This window comes from Juglans microcarpa x Juglans regia, chromosome 5D (genome assembly GCF_004785595.1).
Source record: "Juglans microcarpa x Juglans regia isolate MS1-56 chromosome 5D, Jm3101_v1.0, whole genome shotgun sequence".
Classification (NCBI taxonomy): domain Eukaryota; kingdom Viridiplantae; phylum Streptophyta; class Magnoliopsida; order Fagales; family Juglandaceae; genus Juglans; species Juglans microcarpa x Juglans regia.
In genome coordinates this window covers 1,327,656-1,346,163 of record NC_054602.1, presented here as the reverse complement: position 1 = coordinate 1,346,163, position 18,508 = coordinate 1,327,656, and the positions used below count along the sequence as shown (strand labels likewise).

The following is an 18,508-nucleotide window of genomic DNA, read 5'->3' as shown; positions in this document are numbered from 1 at the left end:
GTAGTTTATATGTATTCCTAGATGTCAGGTTCTAATCACGATTTTCTTCTATGACAATTAATAAAATTTGGTACAGTCCTCTTAAAAAAAAGTAAAAAAAGACAGCTGCTGGATCAGAAGTGAAATTGGCCAATGTAAGAGGATGGGAGAGCGACATCGTAAAAGGTGGAGAGCCTTCTGCTCGTATAGCTGTGTACAAGGTTTGCTGGCTAAATACTTACAGTTGTGCTGATGTTCTCAAAGCCTTTGACGACTCAATCCACGATGGTGTTGATATCATTACCATGTCCCTTGCCGAAACGAAACTTCCTTTCCCACCTTACCTAAACGACTGCTTTTCCGTTGGAGCTCGAGTCTTTTAGAAATGGAATTCTCGTTTCGTCTAGTGCTGGCAATCTTGGGGATCATGGGACTGTTGCGAATTCAGCTCCTTGGTTTCTCACTGTTGCGGCCAGTTCAACTGATAGAGAGGGCTTTTGCCAATTGAGTCTTGGACACGGAAGCTTCTTTGTAAAGGTATGTACATATATACATATACATACATAAATATATATATCTGCTAGCTACCATTATAAGCATGCAATGAGAGGCATTACTATCTGATCTGCAACAGAGCAGGTAATGTTACTCATGAGCATTATATATATGTAACGGGCTGGATGAACTTTTTACAGGGTCATGGGTATAACTTGTACAACCTCGATGGCGAATATGAACTAGTATCAGCATATTTTGCAGGGCAGCCTGGTGTTTCTAATGACCAAGCAGGGTACGTATAATATAGATGAGATTATCAGTATTGTTATAGTCGCGTCATGTGTATAACTTGTACGCATATCTTGATTCAAAGATCTCTAGCTTGATCTAAAGGACCATTAATTAATTAATAGCTCTTATATATTTTTCTTTGTTTTTGTAGGTATTGTTACAGAGATGCGCTCAATCCTTCTCTCGTTAAAGGAAAGATTGTGGTATATGCAATGAATGGGAACGATGATACAACGAGTAAATCAAGAGTAGTAAGAGATCTGGGAGGTGTGGGTATGGTCCTCTCGGCTGTGGGTGAAACAGATGGCTTGATTTACAAGTTTGACATCCCTACCTCCGTAATAACTGCTCGACAAGACTCACCACACTCGACTCCTACTTTCGTAGCACAACGTACGCTATAACAAGCCCACATAATTATGTCTTTTATCATCTTTCTTTCTTTTGTTTCTGCTGATTATTATATAGTACTGATCGAAAGAACGCGCAAGTAACTGAACATGAAGAGTTGTGGTTCTTATTACAGGTCTCCAGTTGCTAGCATTTTACCAAATAGCGATGAGATTCAAAAGATACGTAGTCCCCAGATGGCTAGCTTTTCTTCGAGGGGACCAAAGCCAATTTCGCCTGACATCCTTAAGGTAGGTTTTCTTTTCTTTTTTCTTTTTTACATGACAGAGAAAATCAAATTGTCATTTTCCATTTCTTATAGGTTATGTAAAATCGACGCTTTTGAAAAATTTGAAGGAAATAGTTTAGTATAGCCCATCTAATGGATTATATATTTTATAATTAATATCTAGTTTGTTACAGTATCATCTCTACATCCATGGAAGATGAGTGGGGCTACTATGCCCAGTGGTTTTTTTTTTTCTTTTCACATTTTTTTAATATATTTAAATATTTTTAAAAATAAAAAAATACACCGATACACTTAAAATCACTTCCTTAATCATTAAGTAAAAAAAAAAAAATTTGACCAACGATCAAATAGAGCGGTCAAAGTGGAGAGGCAAAGTAATTTTATTCATGGAAGATTATTTACACTTGTATAAATATTTAATTCATTTCTCTCTCCACTTTTTACTCTTTATTCATTTCTTTTACCTATTTTTTACTTTTTACTTTATTTGAAATGAATAAAATATATCAAAAAGTATAATATTTAAATAATATAAAAAAAATAGATAACTTGATGTATACTATATTACAAAAATTAATATGTAAAATAGAAAATTTTAATAAATATTATACTTTTTGATATAAATTAATATGTAAAAGTATAATATTTAATGATGTATTTTAATAAATAGTATGAAGAGTCCATTGAGATTGCTCCTCATTGTGAAGCAGGATTTGTGTTATCTCGTTTGTGTCCATAATATCTATATACACTTTATTATTATTATTATTATTATTATTATTATTATTATTATTTATTATTTAACAAATATATCTTTATTTGATTGAGCGGCTATACTTTGCGCCTGAGTAGCATTGCTTATTTATACTATTTTTGTTTTTTAGTTTTTTTTTTCAATTTTCTTTTCACATTTTTTACAAAAAATTAAATATTTTTAAAAAATAAGAAAAATTTACCAATATACTTAAAATAACTTCTTTAATTACTAAGTAAAAAAAATAAAAAATAAGAAAATTCTACAACAGTACACTAGAGCGGTAGATTTTGGACGGCAATCAACCTTTTCTCTATTTGATTTGCAGCCTGACATTACAGCTCCAGGAGTAAATATTTTGGCAGCTTTGCCTCCATCAAGTGATGAATTTCGTTTTTCGGCAATCTATGGAATGGATTCGGGTACATCTATGGCTTGTCCTCAGGCCTCCGCTGTAGCAGCAACCATCAAAGCCATTAACAGACGAGTATCATGCACATGCAACATATTTTTACAACACATTTCATAATAATATTGTAAGATGAAAGATAATTTTATAAAAAATTTTACAAAATTATCACTCATTTAACACGTTATGAAATATTGTGTTTCCTTAAGAGAAATTGGAGTCCTGCCGCAATAAAATCTGCATTGATGACAACAGGTTTCGTACAAGAAATATTCTTTTATACAATATTCTCCTCGTTCTATGTCTCTTACCCAATCTTATAATTTTGGAACAGCTTTCATTAAAAGATAATACGGGAGGTCGGATTCAATCTATGGGAAGTGATGCAACACCTTTCGACTTTAGATCGGGACATTTAAATCCTGACTCGGCTGTTGATCCAGGATTGGTGTATGATTATGGCATGGATGACGTGGTTGATTTTCTGCGTTCCCAGAATGTAAATGTGTTTCAACTGCAGAGTTCATGCAAGAATCCCCCAATTCCTGGTTTCAATCTCAACTACCCTTCCATTGGGATTGGTGCCATGAACGGGGCGATGTCTGTTTATCGCACACTCACCTTTGTAGGGAGCCAAAACGATCCTAAAATTTACAGGGTTTCCATAGAATCTCCTCCAGGGATCAATGTTAGAGTCGTGCCCGATACTCTTGATTTCTCAGAAGGTGGGGGAGTCGACTTTGAGACTTACGGGTCCAATGGATATACCTTCGGAAGCATTGCTTGGAGCGACAATCATGGTCATGCTGTTAGGAGTCCAATTTCGATTAATATTTCAGTATAGGAGGGGTTTTTTTCCTTTTTCTTTTCCTGTGGGACAATGAATTTTGAATAATTGTTTGCTTAGAGCCAGCCCCTACCATTTGGGTGGAGAAATGGTTGTAATCTTCAACTTATAATGATGCCTGTGTTTCAGAAGATTTTGAGTTTGTTTTGGCATTCCTTTTACAGTAATGTTTTTCATTATCCCAAATCTCATCTACTCCAAGTATGTCACATTTTCAAAAAAGAAAGAATCATTGTTTCTATGGTCATAAAAACTATTGTAAAAATTATAAGAAAGAGCAGACTAAAACACATTTTGAATATACAGTTTGAAATCTGACTTTGGATATCTGCAAATGATGGATAAATTCAAAATATCATTAAGCCTTCTATAATCATATTGATGAGAATTTGAGATCAAGACATGTGTTAATAGGTCGTTGGCAAATCAGAGATATATGGTGAGGAAAAAAAACACTTCCCCATAATAGAGCAAGCAAATCAAAACATACAGCATCCAGGAGGGTCTAAAACCCACTTTAGAACCCCAATTCCCATATAACCCACAAAAAAAAAAACAGAGAGAGAGAGAGAGAGAGAGATTAAGCCAAAGGCTAGGAGTTAAACCCAAATCAAAATACAAGGGGAATGGATATGATTAATCATTGTATTAAAATTAACAGCAAATAGGGCAATGAATCAGCCCATTCTCATTGCACTCACCACACCTCACCATCTTCATTTGCTCCCCATCCAAAACCTTGCAACTCCCACTGCAGCCCATGCACATCACAAACCTTACTCCGGCACACCCTTTGCACCCTCCTAAAGCCCTTGGAATCCCATCCAACAGACTGCCTAGTTTCCCCTCTTCTTCCAACTTCACCACCTCGTCTACTCCCCCAATCAGCCTTCCCTTCACGAACAGGAGTGGAACTTTCACCTGCTTGGTCTCCATTAGTCCCCTCAGTTCTTCCTTGAATCCTGAATCCATGGATACATCGCGCTCCATCACCTGAATACAATGCGATTCAATGATCGTCCGGACATTGTTGCAGTCCTCAAAAGTCTTCCTGATTCCTCGTAACGTGGTGGTGTAGATAACAACCGCATTTTCTCCACCCGGCGGGCACTTCATCTCAAACAAATGAAGAATAGACTCCAACCCTCTGGAGTTTCTCGTTTTACGGAATTTCGCTGTCGGTGACACCATCCTCTTGATCTGTTCTTCCTCTTCAGACAATTCTTTCTCATAAGAAGCAAGAAGCTCTGGATCAAATAGGGGACTAAAGCTCTTCCGTCGCGAGGAAAGCCCCGAATCGCTGACAGGACTGTCTCTTTTCTGCTCCCCGATTAGAGACCCTTTCACCGGATAACTTAAATTCAACGCTGCGTTACAAGAATCTTCGGTATGATTCTTAGTTTTCAGAATTCCTTTCGGGCTATAGTCAGAACGTCCAAACAAATTAACCCGTCCCTTATTCTCTTTCCCAGCAAATCTCTTCGCCTTCTTCGGAGAACCAATCTGATTCGAGAACTTCAGTGGACTCTTAGCATCAAAACCCACGAAACCACGGAGAAAAGCTATTGGTTTCGGGCTTTTCTTGGCTTGAGTATTAGAAATGGGCATTCCTTCTTCAAGATCCTGCATGAGTTCCCAAGCATTAATGACTTCTGGCTCCTCGGGCAGAGGAGATCTCTGTAACATCCTCCTCTCTGCGACACAGTGCTCTTCGATGGGTTTCTCATTGTCCAAGTTGAGAAGACCGTAGGTGCTTGAAGTGAGAGAGACCAAATGGTTCACGCACTCTCCGCTATTGTTGAAATGGACTTCTCGCTTGAGATCTTGTCTGAAGTGTTTTGACGAAACGCAGCCCATTGATCAGTGGGGTTGGCTCTGGCTTTTTCTTTGTTTTATTTTGGGGTTGGGATCTGCAGAAAAAGAAAAGATGTGGCCAACGGTATGGAAGTTTTTGTTTTTTGGGGAGGGGGGATATTTTGAATCGAAAACCGTTACCTTGTCTGTGTCGGACGCCAACGGTCGAAAAAAATTCGAATGGACATGGCATGCCCGAGACATCTCTTGCTATTGGTTTATCGCTCTCCCACTTTTCTGTGTCTCTGCCACGGTCTCTTTTCGGCGTTTTCGCTCTCGTGTTTCCTCTCCATCACACTCAGCCATCTCGCTCACCGTCGTTCAACCGCTATTTCGAAAACATCACTCCCGCACCTATTCCCCGATCAGAATCGGTCCCTTTATTCTAAGGTAAAGCCTCTGCTTTCCATGATTAGCTTAGAAAAAAAAGGTTATCCATTTGAAAGATATTGGCATTGTGGGAACACTCCTTCGGTGAGGGAAGAATCATTTACAGATTTTGTTTGCTTAGATTTTGGAGTTGGTCGAGTTGACTTTGTTGATGATGGATTTGAGTTAGGATGAATTATGAGGAATGATAGTAATTCCACTGAGCGTTCTATAAAGACCATAGACACATGAATTTCAGCCGACAAGTGGCAGAAAAGTTTTCGTCGTGGTCTGTTTCAAAACTGCACAATAATTAGCAAAAATATCACAATTAGAGTCCAAAAGTTGTATGGCTGCCTGCCTGCCTGGTTATAGGGTTACGAAGAAAGACTCGGTTGTCTCGTCTCATCTTAATTCATTGTTATAATTTTTTTAAATATTTATATAAAATATAATAAATAATTTAATTTTTTTAAATTTTAAAATAAAAATAAAAATATATTATATATTTTAATAATATTTTATTTAATTTTTAACTTTTATCTCAATTCATCTTATTTAATCACAAAAAAATAAACGAGACTTTAACGTTGGATAAAGTTGTTTTATGGTCACGAGGAAAAATGCTCATGTTGTGCGCAAAGAGAAGAATGCAAAAAGGGAATACCCTACTGGGACCTAGCCGCCGCGGGACGGACTGAACCCGGATTAGGTCCATTTGGACCAAGCGTAGGGCAGTAGTGGGCCCAAGATGGGAAAGGGCACTGCCCTAATTGCATGTATGCAGTAATATGGGTTGCACTTTTGATTACAACCTATACTCTCTTAGGCTTTTGTTTTTCGGGGGATCGTGGCGAGCCAGCTTGCTGATTGGGCCTAAAAAGAAATGAGGCCTAAGATTGACTTTTGATTTGATTTTAAGAATTAGGGGCTTTCCTCGCGATGGAAGAGCTTTATGTCTAGTTTGTTTTTGTAAATCTTTTTAATTTATTTCATTTTATTTAATTATTATAATTTTTTTAAATTTTTTTATAAATAAAATAAACAATTCAATTTTTTTTAAATTTTAAAACAATAATAATATTAAATATATATTCTAACAATATTTTATTTAATTTTTACTTTAATCTCAATTTATTTCATGTCATCTACGAAAATAAACAAAACGTAAAAAGAAGATTTTTTTCATAATTAACCAATATTTTCCTTTACATGAGAGTCAATATCATCAACAAGTGTATTTTACACGTATAACATTCAACTAGAATGTGGCAATTCATATATCATATTGTTTTATTAATTTTCTAAAATCTTTAAATTGTTGAAAAAAGGTTTCATATTACTAAATCTTTAAGTATTGCTGTTGAATATTCGATGGGAAAACATCCTCCACGAGGGTTTTATTTGACTTTCCAAAGAATATATTCAAAATTGTTGATGGGTTGATCGTCACTCATGAGTTCCATTCATTCTCCTTTGGACGGGTTCCATGATAGTCAAAATAGCATGTTATCAAATATTCAAATTAATGGTAAAATCAATCACCAATTGGCTTGTAGTTTAATCGGTATGTTCTTCCTTTATAGTAATAAAACGGAGACTCTTCTCTCTACCAAAATGAAAAAGAGAGGTATAAATCTTGAAAAATAAGATGAATATATAATTTTTAATACATTATTGAAAAATTGTAAGCTGCTCGACACTTGAGGTAATATATCATCATCATTGAACCAAAATAAATGCTACCCAACTAACAATTTTCTTCTATTTTTCACTAATATCTAAGTTTGTCATCTTCGATAATACTGATTGATGCTGTATATTTTTAGTGACCTTTTATATTAATCACTTAAAGAAAAATTCACTTTAAATATACCATAAAAGAGAAACTGATTATGAATGACAAATCAAATATAAGAAAGTACATGCGTTATACTTTTTACCTCCCAATGATCACTAGCTATATATGATTTCACTATATATCATTACTATAGGGCTATAAACGAACTGAGTCGAGTCGAATTCAAACAAGAGTATTCGAACTCGATTAACATGTTTACTCGTTTGAACTCGAATAAAACTCGAACATCCTTGTTCGAACTTGATTTGTTAACCATTAATGTTGTTTGAATTCAACTCGAGCTTGACTAAAAATAAACAAACGACTCAAGCTCGAAAAACTCAAACTCGATTTTTTAATTTCTGAATCTTATCTTTTGATTAATAAAAATATTTTAAATTTTACAAAAAAAAAAAAAAAAAAAAACTCAAACCATTTAACTATTCAACCAAATAATTTTGATTCAAAATTTTCATGGCATAACTTTTTTATAAAAATAACTTATAGTTATAAATTAAAAGAATAATACACAAGATAAATGTAATAAACTAAACTATTAAATACATATAGATAATATAATAAATCAATAGTTGTAGTTGTATGATATATTGGGTGACAATATGTAATACGACATGTGAACCCAACACGAACACAACACGAAATTAGCGAGTTTGGGTTTGATATTAACAAGTTCAGGTCAAAATGGGTTAACTCATTAAGACATAACTTATAAATGGGTCAATAACGAGTCAGCCTATTTAACATGAAATCAACTCATTTTGACCTGTTTATAATTTATTTCAAGTTTAACATTTTATTATTGTTAAATTGTAATATTGGTATTTTTTAGTATGTCTATGTTTTTATTATTTTTATTGTTGGAATTGTAATTTTATACATACTCATATTTTTTATTGTATGGTTTGTAATATTGGTTTTATTATATATTTTTTAAGATATTGTGGTTATTAATAAATATATATTTTAACTTTTATGTGAAATTATGTTAATCAGGTGAAATGAATTATGTGTTTTAGTTAAACCCATTTACATGTAACAAATGGGTTTAAATGAGTCATATCATGTTAATTTAACATATTTTTAATTAATTATTTAACGGGTTAAAATAGGTGGCACAACACAATCTATTATCTAAATGGGTTGGGTTAGCGTTTTGAAGTTTAAGACATTTAGCTTATCGAGTTGGATTCATGTTGACCTATATAATCGAATGATCATGACTTGACACGACCCAAAAACACGATTTTCCACCCCTAATTATTATTAAATTATTATACAAATTATCGTATACATAGTTTGGGAGCATGACATATATATATTAAATGAAAATTGAACTATAAATAAATTAATAATATATAATTAAGAATATAAAATATAACTGTAATATATATAAATAACATATATATATATATATATAAAACATATTATGAGCTTCAAAACGAGTTCAAAGGAGTCAAATCGAGCTTATATGAGTTTTGTTCACGGGTTTAAACCGAGTCGAGTTGAGTTTATACGAGTTTTACTCGTTTAATATTCGAACATATATTATTATTTATGAACATCTCATTTATTAAATAAACTGAGTTCGAACCGAGTATACATGAGCCGAGCCGAGCTGTTTGGATTCAAGATTGATTTCAACTCATCTCATCTCATATCATATTATATAATCATTATAATTTTCTCAAATTATCATACAAAATAGAATAAACAATTCAATTTTTTTAAATTTTAAAATAATAATAATATTAAAAAATAATATTTTAATAATATTTTATTTAATTTTTAATTTTGATCTCAATTTACTATCGAAACTGGCATTTTACTCCCACCATCTATTTGGATTTGTCAAAGTCTGGTTCACGCTGTGTATCTTATTATCATCTAGAAGCTGTGGACCACAGGAAGAAACTTCATCACGGCTCACGTCATTAATTAAGTTACCTTTCTGGCGGCGACTTTGGTTGGATTGGGACTTAAATTGGGAGACGCAGAAAGCTTTTGTTTTTTTGTTTTTTGAAACAGAAAGCTTTTGTCTTGTATATATGACTTGTCTTCATTTAATTTTGAAAATACTGACATGGTTTACTTCGTGGACTCCAACAGACCCCGATATTAAGAAAATTATTTATCATTTCTTACCCCCACACACTAATATATAAGTTATTTTTATTTTTATTTAAATACACATATTGATGTCATATAAATATATGTGCTTAAAAAAAATAATAAAAATGATAAATTAAGTATTAGTGTGTGATATAGGAGATGATAGATTACATTTTTCTAATAGTAATAATCTGCGTACCATCTTGGATTTTTTTCTTAAATTTTAATTTCGTTTTCCATTTTTTAATCTTTATTTATAACACTGTTCCAATATCGTTTGATTCGTCTTGGCTTGGCGAGACTCGGGTTAGGTTGTCATTTTGTTGGACCAAAAAGGAGAGAAGGTGGAAATTGTCAACACCTAATTAAGCGTGCTGGATTCGAGTTTAGTTGAAGTCTTTGAACTTAATTATTGAAAATTTGGAATGAAGATATCAGTACAGATCAACTTGAACATGTCGTTTAATTAGTTTTTTTTACAACCTTTTATATAACTATATTTTAAACTATAGGCACTTTTATAAAGTAACTTACAAAAATAACATTATTTTACATAAATATCATCATTTTAAAGTATGATTGTATAAAGAGTTGTAAAAATAATTGTATGTGTACCATTATTCTTGGTTTAATATCTACACTTAGGTGCCATGTTGTCATTGTTCTATTGGCCTTTGATATATCCCTAACAAATTAGTCTTAAGTCTCATTTAGATTCAGAGATGAATTGAATAAAATATTATTAGAATATTATTTTTTTAATATTATTATTGTTTTAAAATTTTAAAAAATTAAATTATTTATTATATTTTGTGTGAGAATTTATAAAAATTGTAACGATGAAATGAGATGAATTTCCAATCCAATTGGAAGCTTGGCCTCTTTTATGGTGAGCATATTTATAATAGCAACGAGGAGTAAAGAAACCATGATTTGCAATTGGTACAAAATTAATTTGTGTCAAATTTATTGATAAAGTACTCGTTGAGAGTGGTTCTAGTCTAACTATTAACCCATTACAAGTAAAAAAGACAATAGACTTTCTTTTTTTTTTTTTCTCTCATATATATAGAAAAGTGATAGTGTAATTATTTTACCCAAACCTTCTTTCTAAACTTATTTACAAACTCTTAAAAAGAGAGAGAATATTGTAAATTCTTAATTAATTCTAGAGAAGTGTTACAAATATAAAAAAGATCACAAAAGTAATTCTACAAATTGATATTATTTAATATGATATGTTAGATATACTTTACAATAAAAGTAACTTGAAAATCTAACGTATCATATTAAACTATATCAGATTATAAATTTAATTTTATAAAATATTTTGTAGTTAAAATATTTATCTTAATTTTATTTTTACTTGCTTTCTTTTTCACTCAAATTCCTTGTTCCAAACGCACTAGCTAGGTTCCTTTATCTTCAATTTTAAATATAGTTATGATTTTAGGTGGGCAGTGTGAAGAAATCCATAGTTGTTAGGCAGGTTTGTAATAATGAATTTGTGACGGACCAAGGGTAATGATCGTGTTTTGGAGTCGTTCTGCAATTAATTTCTCATGGAAGGAGAAAAGCCGATGAGAAAAGGAGAAAGTGGCAGCGACATGAATGTTTTGTCATATGTGTCATAATGATGTCATAAATTTCATGCTGTTATCACACGCCATTATTGCCGTCTTTGCGGGATATCCTACCTTAAATTTGTCTATCTACTTCATCATAGAACATGGACATTGATTTTAGACGTGGGAGGGAACAGATCCCCCACTACCGCTGCCTGTTGCAACTTGCAATTTTCTGCCCAAGTTTCAGGTTTTTTTTTTTTTTTTTTTGAGTAATGCTAATTATAAGTTTAAAATAGATAAATTTTATATAGTTTTTTTTAAATGGATCTCATTAATAAAAATATATATTCTTAAAGTAAAATTTAATTTTTTACAATCTTTTTTTTTTTGTTGGGTTTGATAAAGGGACGTCAGTTGTTTTGATTTGATTATATTATTCCTCTAGATGCTGAGGTTAGGAAAGACCAGACACAATCTAGTACTATAAAAGACTGCACTGACGTTAACGGATGTCCCAAATTCCATGGCTGTTTTGGTAAACGTTGATACCCTTTCCTCTCTCCTAGTTTTTATAGTATGCCTCTTTTTTTCTTTATAGTTTTTTTTTACTGTTTATGTGACAACACACCCATAATAATAATAATAAAATTGATTTCCATATTGTGTTTTGCATAATTCTTCCACCAAGAAAACAAGTTTTTCCAAGTAGAGATTCTCTGTAAGAGCATTTTCTCTTGACTTGTGTTATGTATTAGTGATATAGCATGCTTCAGTAGTCACCAAACAAAAAATTATTGTTTATGACCAATGGGACACCCATAAGACCAGTGAGGATTGTACTCCCTTCCTTCTCCCTACTTTCTAACTATTTTTTTAAAATTTTTTTTATATGAATTTGACAAGAATCGACTTCAACGATGGATGGAAGAATTTAGTAATTTTTTCTTTAAAATTTTACGTTTATGGGTTAAGACCATTGTAATGAACGGTAATGAATTGTTGGAATTTTTTTCTAGTTTTTTCTTTTTTTTTTTTTAGTCATTTATGTAGATATTTTTTCTTATATACTTTTTGTATACTTGAATTATGCCAATTTATGGTAATAAATCTCTTATTAATTATAAAAATAATAATATTGACGTCAATATGTACAACTTTCAAGCAAAACCCATAAATTTTATGTGAAATCAGGTTTCCAGTATTATCTCTCTGTAAAGTATTACAGTAGTCAAATTTGTTGGGATGGCATGGTCCTTGAAGACTTTTCTTCCCCGTGTATTTGTTGTAGGTTGTACCTAATCGGCCTTTATTAGGAAATGTTCCTCCTACCACAACCATTATCAACTCATTCTACCTACTCGACTCATCAAATTTAAAAGGGATAAAAACGAGATCAGTACTTCAATTGTAGATCAGGCGTGTGGCGTTATCTCTTCCACCTCGCGTGTTATCGAGTATTAAAAAGTATATATAAATATCTTTTAACGATATCAATATTATCTTTAATTTTTATTTTAACATGAGTCTCAAATAAATAAATAAATAGTGAAATATATATATATATGTAAATTAAGTCCTATAATATTAAGGGTCGTAGACTCGTAATGCCAACTTCATTTACAATCACATGGTCGACTTATTTTTTTAAATTCTAAATAAATGATTTTTTTCCAATTGAAATATTTTGTTTCTTGATTTTTTTTAACCATATTCATTGAATTACTCATACTTTTTCAAGACTCTGTATGGATAGTAAGATGAGATGAAATAATTTTAGATAAAAATTAAATAAAATATTAATAGAATATTATTTTTTAATATTATTATTATTAATTTAAAATTTAAAAATTTTAAATTGTTTATTATATTTTGTATGAAAATTTAAAAAAAAATTGTAATGATTAAATAAGTTCAAATAATTTCTCAATCTAAACGGAGTTTTTTTTTTTTTTTTTTTTTTTTTTTTTAACGGGTACAATTTATTGGGTGTAAGATACGTTGAAGTGGAAGTAAATATTATGTCCATATTAATTAATCCCCGACAGGCTTTTCTTTTTGGGTTTTCAAGTTACATAATTAACACGACAAATCTTGCTGATGTATCTTCTAGACTTCTAATCCTTGCTGTGCATGTTGGAAGAATCCTATATTGTCCAGCTGATTTTTTGACTAAATAAATAATCTTATATACAATTCACGATCCTTAGTCATTAAATAACATATTATTAGTAGTCAAGTTAGAGTATAAATTTAAATCACCGGCTGTGTTCCATTTGTTAACATTTGTGAAGAAGATAGTTAATAATTTAATACGGTATTCATAAAAAGCTTTTAAGCCCACCTGATTAGGGTACGTTTGGTTATTAAACTCATCTCAACTCATCTCAACTCATCATTATAATTTTTTCAAATTTTAATATAAAATATAATAAATAATTTAACTTTTTAAATTTTAAAATAATAATAATATTAAAAAATAATATTTTAATAATATTTTATCATCTCAACTCAACTCACTTTAACATTCACACGCAATCTAAGTTGAATTTTGAATTGCTGAAGGAATTAGTGTGATTTGATTTATAATTTAAAAAAATAAAATAAAATACACCGAGTTATTGACAATGTTATTTCAAATGGAAGGGTGGCAGTGGGTGCTAAGTTTGTTTGAATTTTAAGATATGGAAATAATTAAATCGATAAGTCACCTATTGAAAGCGGAAAGTAGCCGAACTCGAGTTCCGTCAGGAGCCATTGCTTTAAAGCCTTTTGAACTTTAAAGCCGAATGGGTTGAAACTTGAATCTTAAAAGCAAACCAGCGTTTTCATATTCGCTTTTGACTAATAAAAATATAGGTTTAAAGTGATTACTTAAATCTAAGGCCTGTTTGTACAGTGATATAAAATGCGATAATCTTAGATAGAAATTAAAAGTTAAATAAATATTATTAAAATATAATTTTTTAATATTATTATTATTTTAAAATTTAAAAAATTAAATTATTTATTATATTTTATGTATGAATTTAAAAAATTATAATAATTAGATAAGATTAGATCAACTCCGAATCTAAACGGGACCTAATGAATCTATAAGTTAATATGATTTCATATAATACGTTAAATTTATTTTATAATAAAAATAATTTTACAATTTAACGTACCACATTAAACTACTTAATTAATTTACTTTTATGAGGTACTAAATCATTTATCGGAATATATTTTACAAGAAAAACTATACTCATCATCCTTACATTACATAGCATACATAATTTTTAAATTTTTTTCTTTTACCAAATGTGTAGTATACGGATGATGAGTAAAAAAACTTAATTAGTTTAGGAAGAAGAGTAATGTTACTCATCATCCTAATTTTCGTCATTCTCTCATTATCTCATGATGTGCCATCAGATGATAGGATTACAATATCAAAAAATAGATGATGAATAGATTTTTTTGGAAAGAATAAAACCAAAACTAATTTTTAAAAAATTAAAAAAAAAGTGCAGTGGAGAGATTATGAGTAGTAAAGCTCATTTTACAAATTCTATATTTTTCTTTCAGGTGAGGTTTGGATAGTGAGATGAGATGAGATGAGATGGTTTTAGATAAAAATTGAATAAAATATTATTAGAATATTATTTTTTTAATATTATTATTGTTTTAAAAATTTAAAAAATTTGAATTATTTATTATATTTTATATAAAATTTAAAAAGATTATAATAATAAGGTAAAAGGAGATGAAATATTTTGACCGACGAAACTAGACTACAAAAAATAATTTACTCCAAAAAGAGGTGTGCCCACCAAACCTGAGGAGCACGAGTCAACAAGTTGAAACTCTCCCTCCAAAAATTTACTATCATTCTCTCTCTTCAATTTTCCACACCATTATATTTCTTTCTTCGCATAACCACTTTTATAAAACTTCGTAGTTCCTTCAATTTCTCTCTTCCTCAGCATTCCCTCACTCTCTCCCCGGGTTCTTTCTCTGATTTGAGCTCTTTTTTTTTTGTTTGGAGCGTGTACGATGCCACAAGTTGATCTGGAAACATTAGTTTCGGCCTGCGCCGGCGGCTCAGATCGGAAAATCGCCTGCGAAACCCTCGCCGACGTAGATCACCAGCCGGAGCATTCAGATCAACTGGAGGTCCCTCCGGATGTCCCGCCTGAATCGTTCTGGCTCTCCAAAGACGCCGAGCTCGATTGGTTCAACCAACACGCCTTCTACGAGAGGAAAGATTCGAGCAAAGGAAACTCCAACTCGACTAACTTAAATCCAAATTTGAATCCGAGCTCCAACTCCAGTTCCCAGAGGTATTCTTTGAACTTGAAATCTAAAGCATCTAAAGCATCGATTATCGGCTTACCGAAGCCTCAGAAGTCTTGTTACGTCGACCCGAAAAACCGTCGGATCTGCAAAACTGGGAACATGCGGTTGTTTCCAAAGAGGTCCGGGTCGGTCGGAAAATCGGAGGCTCCACTGGTTGAACCATCGTCTCCAAAGGTCTCATGTATGGGAAGGGTGAGATCGAAGAGAGACCGTAATCGCAGATTGAGGAATCGGCAGCAGTCCTCTGAACCGGTCGTGGAAAAAGAAAAACCGTCTGTGAAACGGAAGACCGGGTTGTTCGCCAGTTTTCGGGCTATTTTTCGGTCCGGTTACCGAGAAAAGACAGCTCATACAATCGCCGCGCCACGGGCTGAATCGCCGCCGAGAAAGAGCGCGATAATTGGAGGGCGTCACAGTACCGCTTCCGATATCGACGTGTCGTATGCAGAGACGCTTCCGAGAAAAAGCGTCTCGGAGATTGAAACGCCAGGTTTGGGTGGAATGAAGCGGTTCGCATCTGGAAGGAAATCCGACGGGTGGGCCGGAGATGTGGCTTGATCCGATTCTTTGAATCTCGCTATCGTGCGGCGACGGCGAGTTTTGTAGGCCCACGCATGCAAGTTGGCGGTCGCGATTGGCAGTCTCTGGTGGGCCCTCTTCTACTCTAAGTGGTCGTTGAAATGACGTGGCACGTTAAATAACGGGTTCCCTTCCCCCGCGTGAGAGGTGAATGGTTGTAGATTTTCGCACACGTTTATTTTCTTCTCTCTCTCCTTTTTTTCGCCATTGTGTTTTGTAAATATACATGAGTGTTCCGGAATGAGCATATGGTAACTTTCCGTTTTGATAGTCTTGTTAAATTTGAATATTAAGGGTATTTAAAGAAATAGTGGTTTTTATCTTGAATTCTATTATTCTTATAATCATTATAATTAACTTAATTTAAATAATCAACGTATTAAGTTTCTAAAATGATGTGCTATTGGAAATCATATAATTGAGAATGAAGAATGGTATTATTATTGTTCAAAGGATGTGTTTTATGTGTCAATATATACTTTTTTAAAATTTAAATAATTTTAGAAATTATAAAATTTGAAAATATAAATGATTCCATATAACTATGCAGTTGAAAAAATTATATTTAAAATTTGTAAAAAAGAAAATGATACGCATACTGCTATTTCATATCTTGGTTTTAAATGTGGAGTATTTTTACAAAATAAATTATAAAAATAACATCATTTTATATAAATATCTTTAAATTAAAATATAATTGTATAAAAAATTATAAAAATTATAGTAAATATATCATTACTTTTTAACAAATGGTGCATTTGCATTAATGTATATTCACTTTGCTTCTTAAACTTTGTTATCGCTTAAATGAGAGTAAGATACATGTATAATAAATTAGTTAAGTTTGAAATAAACTGGCTGGTTTGGTTATGCAAAATCAAACCCTCTCATCTTATATAATTATTATAACTTTTTTAAATTCTGGTACAAAATATAATAAATAATTTAATTTTTTTTAATTTTATAAATAAAAATAATATTAAAAATTTATATTATAACAAAATCTTATTCAATTTTTTACAAAATATTTCATCTAAATTGTGTAACCAAATGAGGCCTAAGAGTAATGTTAAATATACTTATGGGTTGTACAAGTACTACGCCTTTTTTTTAAAAAAAAAAAAGTGGGATCTATCATTAAAAAATATTTTTTATATGAGTATGATATTTACTCACTTTTTTTAAAAAAGAGTGTGTGACGCTTACATACTCTATGACTGTAAATATTATTTCTCTTTATTTATAAAAAAAATATATACTCAAACCGATGTGTAGTACATTTAATAAATTATCTAATATAATTTGATTTTGAAGATAAATTATAAATTTATAAATTTATAAATCAAATCTTACCATTTAAATGACGTGAACAATATAATAAACCTTGAAAATGAAAACCTTATGCAGCATTGTACAACATTTCTCATGCTAACTCGGGGCATTACTTTCTTTATATTTCTTAATTTTGGCGTAGTGCGGATAATTCTGATTTCTAACCTGTTATTTATTCGTTTGGCCCCTTATGTTGTGGGTATATTTGGATTATGTTTGCCAATAAAATACTTCCATTCAGTCTTTAGCAATGACATGTTTTAATCCTAGAATCATTTTCATCTTTTGTAAAAGAATTTCATCCAATTACTTCACTGCTTTCATAAGATTAAAAATTACTTTTACAAAATCTAAATAACTGGTGCGACAAAAATACAAGGACTTACTTGAATTTTTTTATTTTTGTTATGCAATTATGCCCTTCAATTTCAAGGGAAAAAGAAAATGCGGATTTTTTTTTCCCCTCAATTTAGGAGAAGGAAATAATGTTGTCAGTCTATGCGTCATCCAATCTGTTTTGAAATAGGGGTCACTACTCACTGCCCCTCCATTTTGTACTCCACTGATGTTTCATTTTCAAGTGCACAGTTAGGCCGGATTAATAAACGTTTTTATCTCATTTATAATTTTTTTTAAATTTTATATAAAATATAATAAATAATTTAATTTTTTAAATATTTAAATAATAATATTATTAAAAATTAATATTTTAATAATATTTTATTTAACTTTTAATTTTTATCTATAATCATTTTATCTCATTATTAAAACGATGTCTTGTCGTTGATCAGATACTTCGCGATCGGTGGTCTTCACTGCTCTGTCACAGGTCATTGTTATGGGCACAAGTTGCCATGGACTCCTAATGTGAATGCCACCGGGTATTAAATGGCCTATAATCTTGACTAGACACGGGCATCTTGCCCGTATATTCCATTATTTTATTTAAGAGAAATAATAATTATAATCGTAATTATATAAATATTACATAATTATTTTATAAAAATAAATAAATATAAGATTTATATATAAAAAAATTAATTTTTTAATAATAGATTCTATTATTTTTTTAAAATA

General features: G+C 31.4%; 3 protein-coding genes across 4 annotated transcripts; 2 read left to right on the top strand and 1 right to left on the bottom strand.

Annotated features, from left to right (window-relative positions):
- The first annotated feature begins 596 nt into the window (after nt 1-596).
- LOC121265466 (subtilisin-like serine-protease S) lies at nt 597-2,674 on the top strand. Its single transcript, XM_041169106.1, has 4 exons — nt 597-769; nt 920-1,161; nt 1,295-1,409; nt 2,494-2,674. Exons 1-4 carry the CDS (start codon nt 660-662, stop codon nt 2,516-2,518), a joined length of 492 nt encoding a protein of 163 aa, XP_041025040.1. The 5' UTR covers nt 597-659; the 3' UTR covers nt 2,519-2,674.
- Nucleotides 2,675-3,978: 1,304 nt separating this feature from the next.
- On the bottom strand, nt 3,979-5,999 carry LOC121265419. 2 transcript variants are annotated; one of them, XM_041169047.1, is made up of 3 exons: nt 5,417-5,999; nt 4,079-5,331; nt 3,979-4,016 (listed from the first exon to the last, which is right to left on the bottom strand). In XM_041169047.1, exons 2-3 carry the CDS (start codon nt 5,276-5,278, stop codon nt 4,014-4,016), a joined length of 1,203 nt encoding a protein of 400 aa, XP_041024981.1. In that variant the 5' UTR covers nt 5,279-5,331; nt 5,417-5,999; the 3' UTR covers nt 3,979-4,013. The 2 variants fall into 2 exon arrangements, with proteins under 2 accessions (XP_041024981.1, XP_041024980.1); XM_041169046.1 differs by having other exon boundaries at nt 4,079-5,999.
- Nucleotides 6,000-15,003: 9,004 nt separating this feature from the next.
- LOC121265445 lies at nt 15,004-16,365 on the top strand. Its single transcript, XM_041169084.1, has one exon. The coding sequence runs from the start codon at nt 15,218-15,220 to the stop codon at nt 16,076-16,078; it is 861 nt and encodes a 286-aa protein (XP_041025018.1). The 5' UTR covers nt 15,004-15,217; the 3' UTR covers nt 16,079-16,365.
- Nucleotides 16,366-18,508: the final 2,143 nt, after the last annotated feature.

Excerpts from the sequence above, each read along its gene's own strand:
- LOC121265445 (XM_041169084.1), top strand. The coding sequence starts at position 15,218 with ATGCCACAAGTTGATCTGGAAACATTAGTTTCGGCCTGCGCCGGCGGC.
- LOC121265466 (XM_041169106.1), top strand. The coding sequence starts at position 660 with ATGAACTTTTTACAGGGTCATGGGTATAACTTGTACAACCTCGATGGC. Across the intron at positions 770-919 it reads GTTTCTAATGACCAAGCAGG|GTATTGTTACAGAGATGCGC; the intron begins GTACGTATAATA and ends TTGTTTTTGTAG. Across the intron at positions 1,162-1,294 it reads TCCTACTTTCGTAGCACAAC|GTCTCCAGTTGCTAGCATTT; the intron begins GTACGCTATAAC and ends TTCTTATTACAG.
- LOC121265419 (XM_041169046.1), bottom strand. The coding sequence starts at position 5,278 with ATGGGCTGCGTTTCGTCAAAACACTTCAGACAAGATCTCAAGCGAGAA.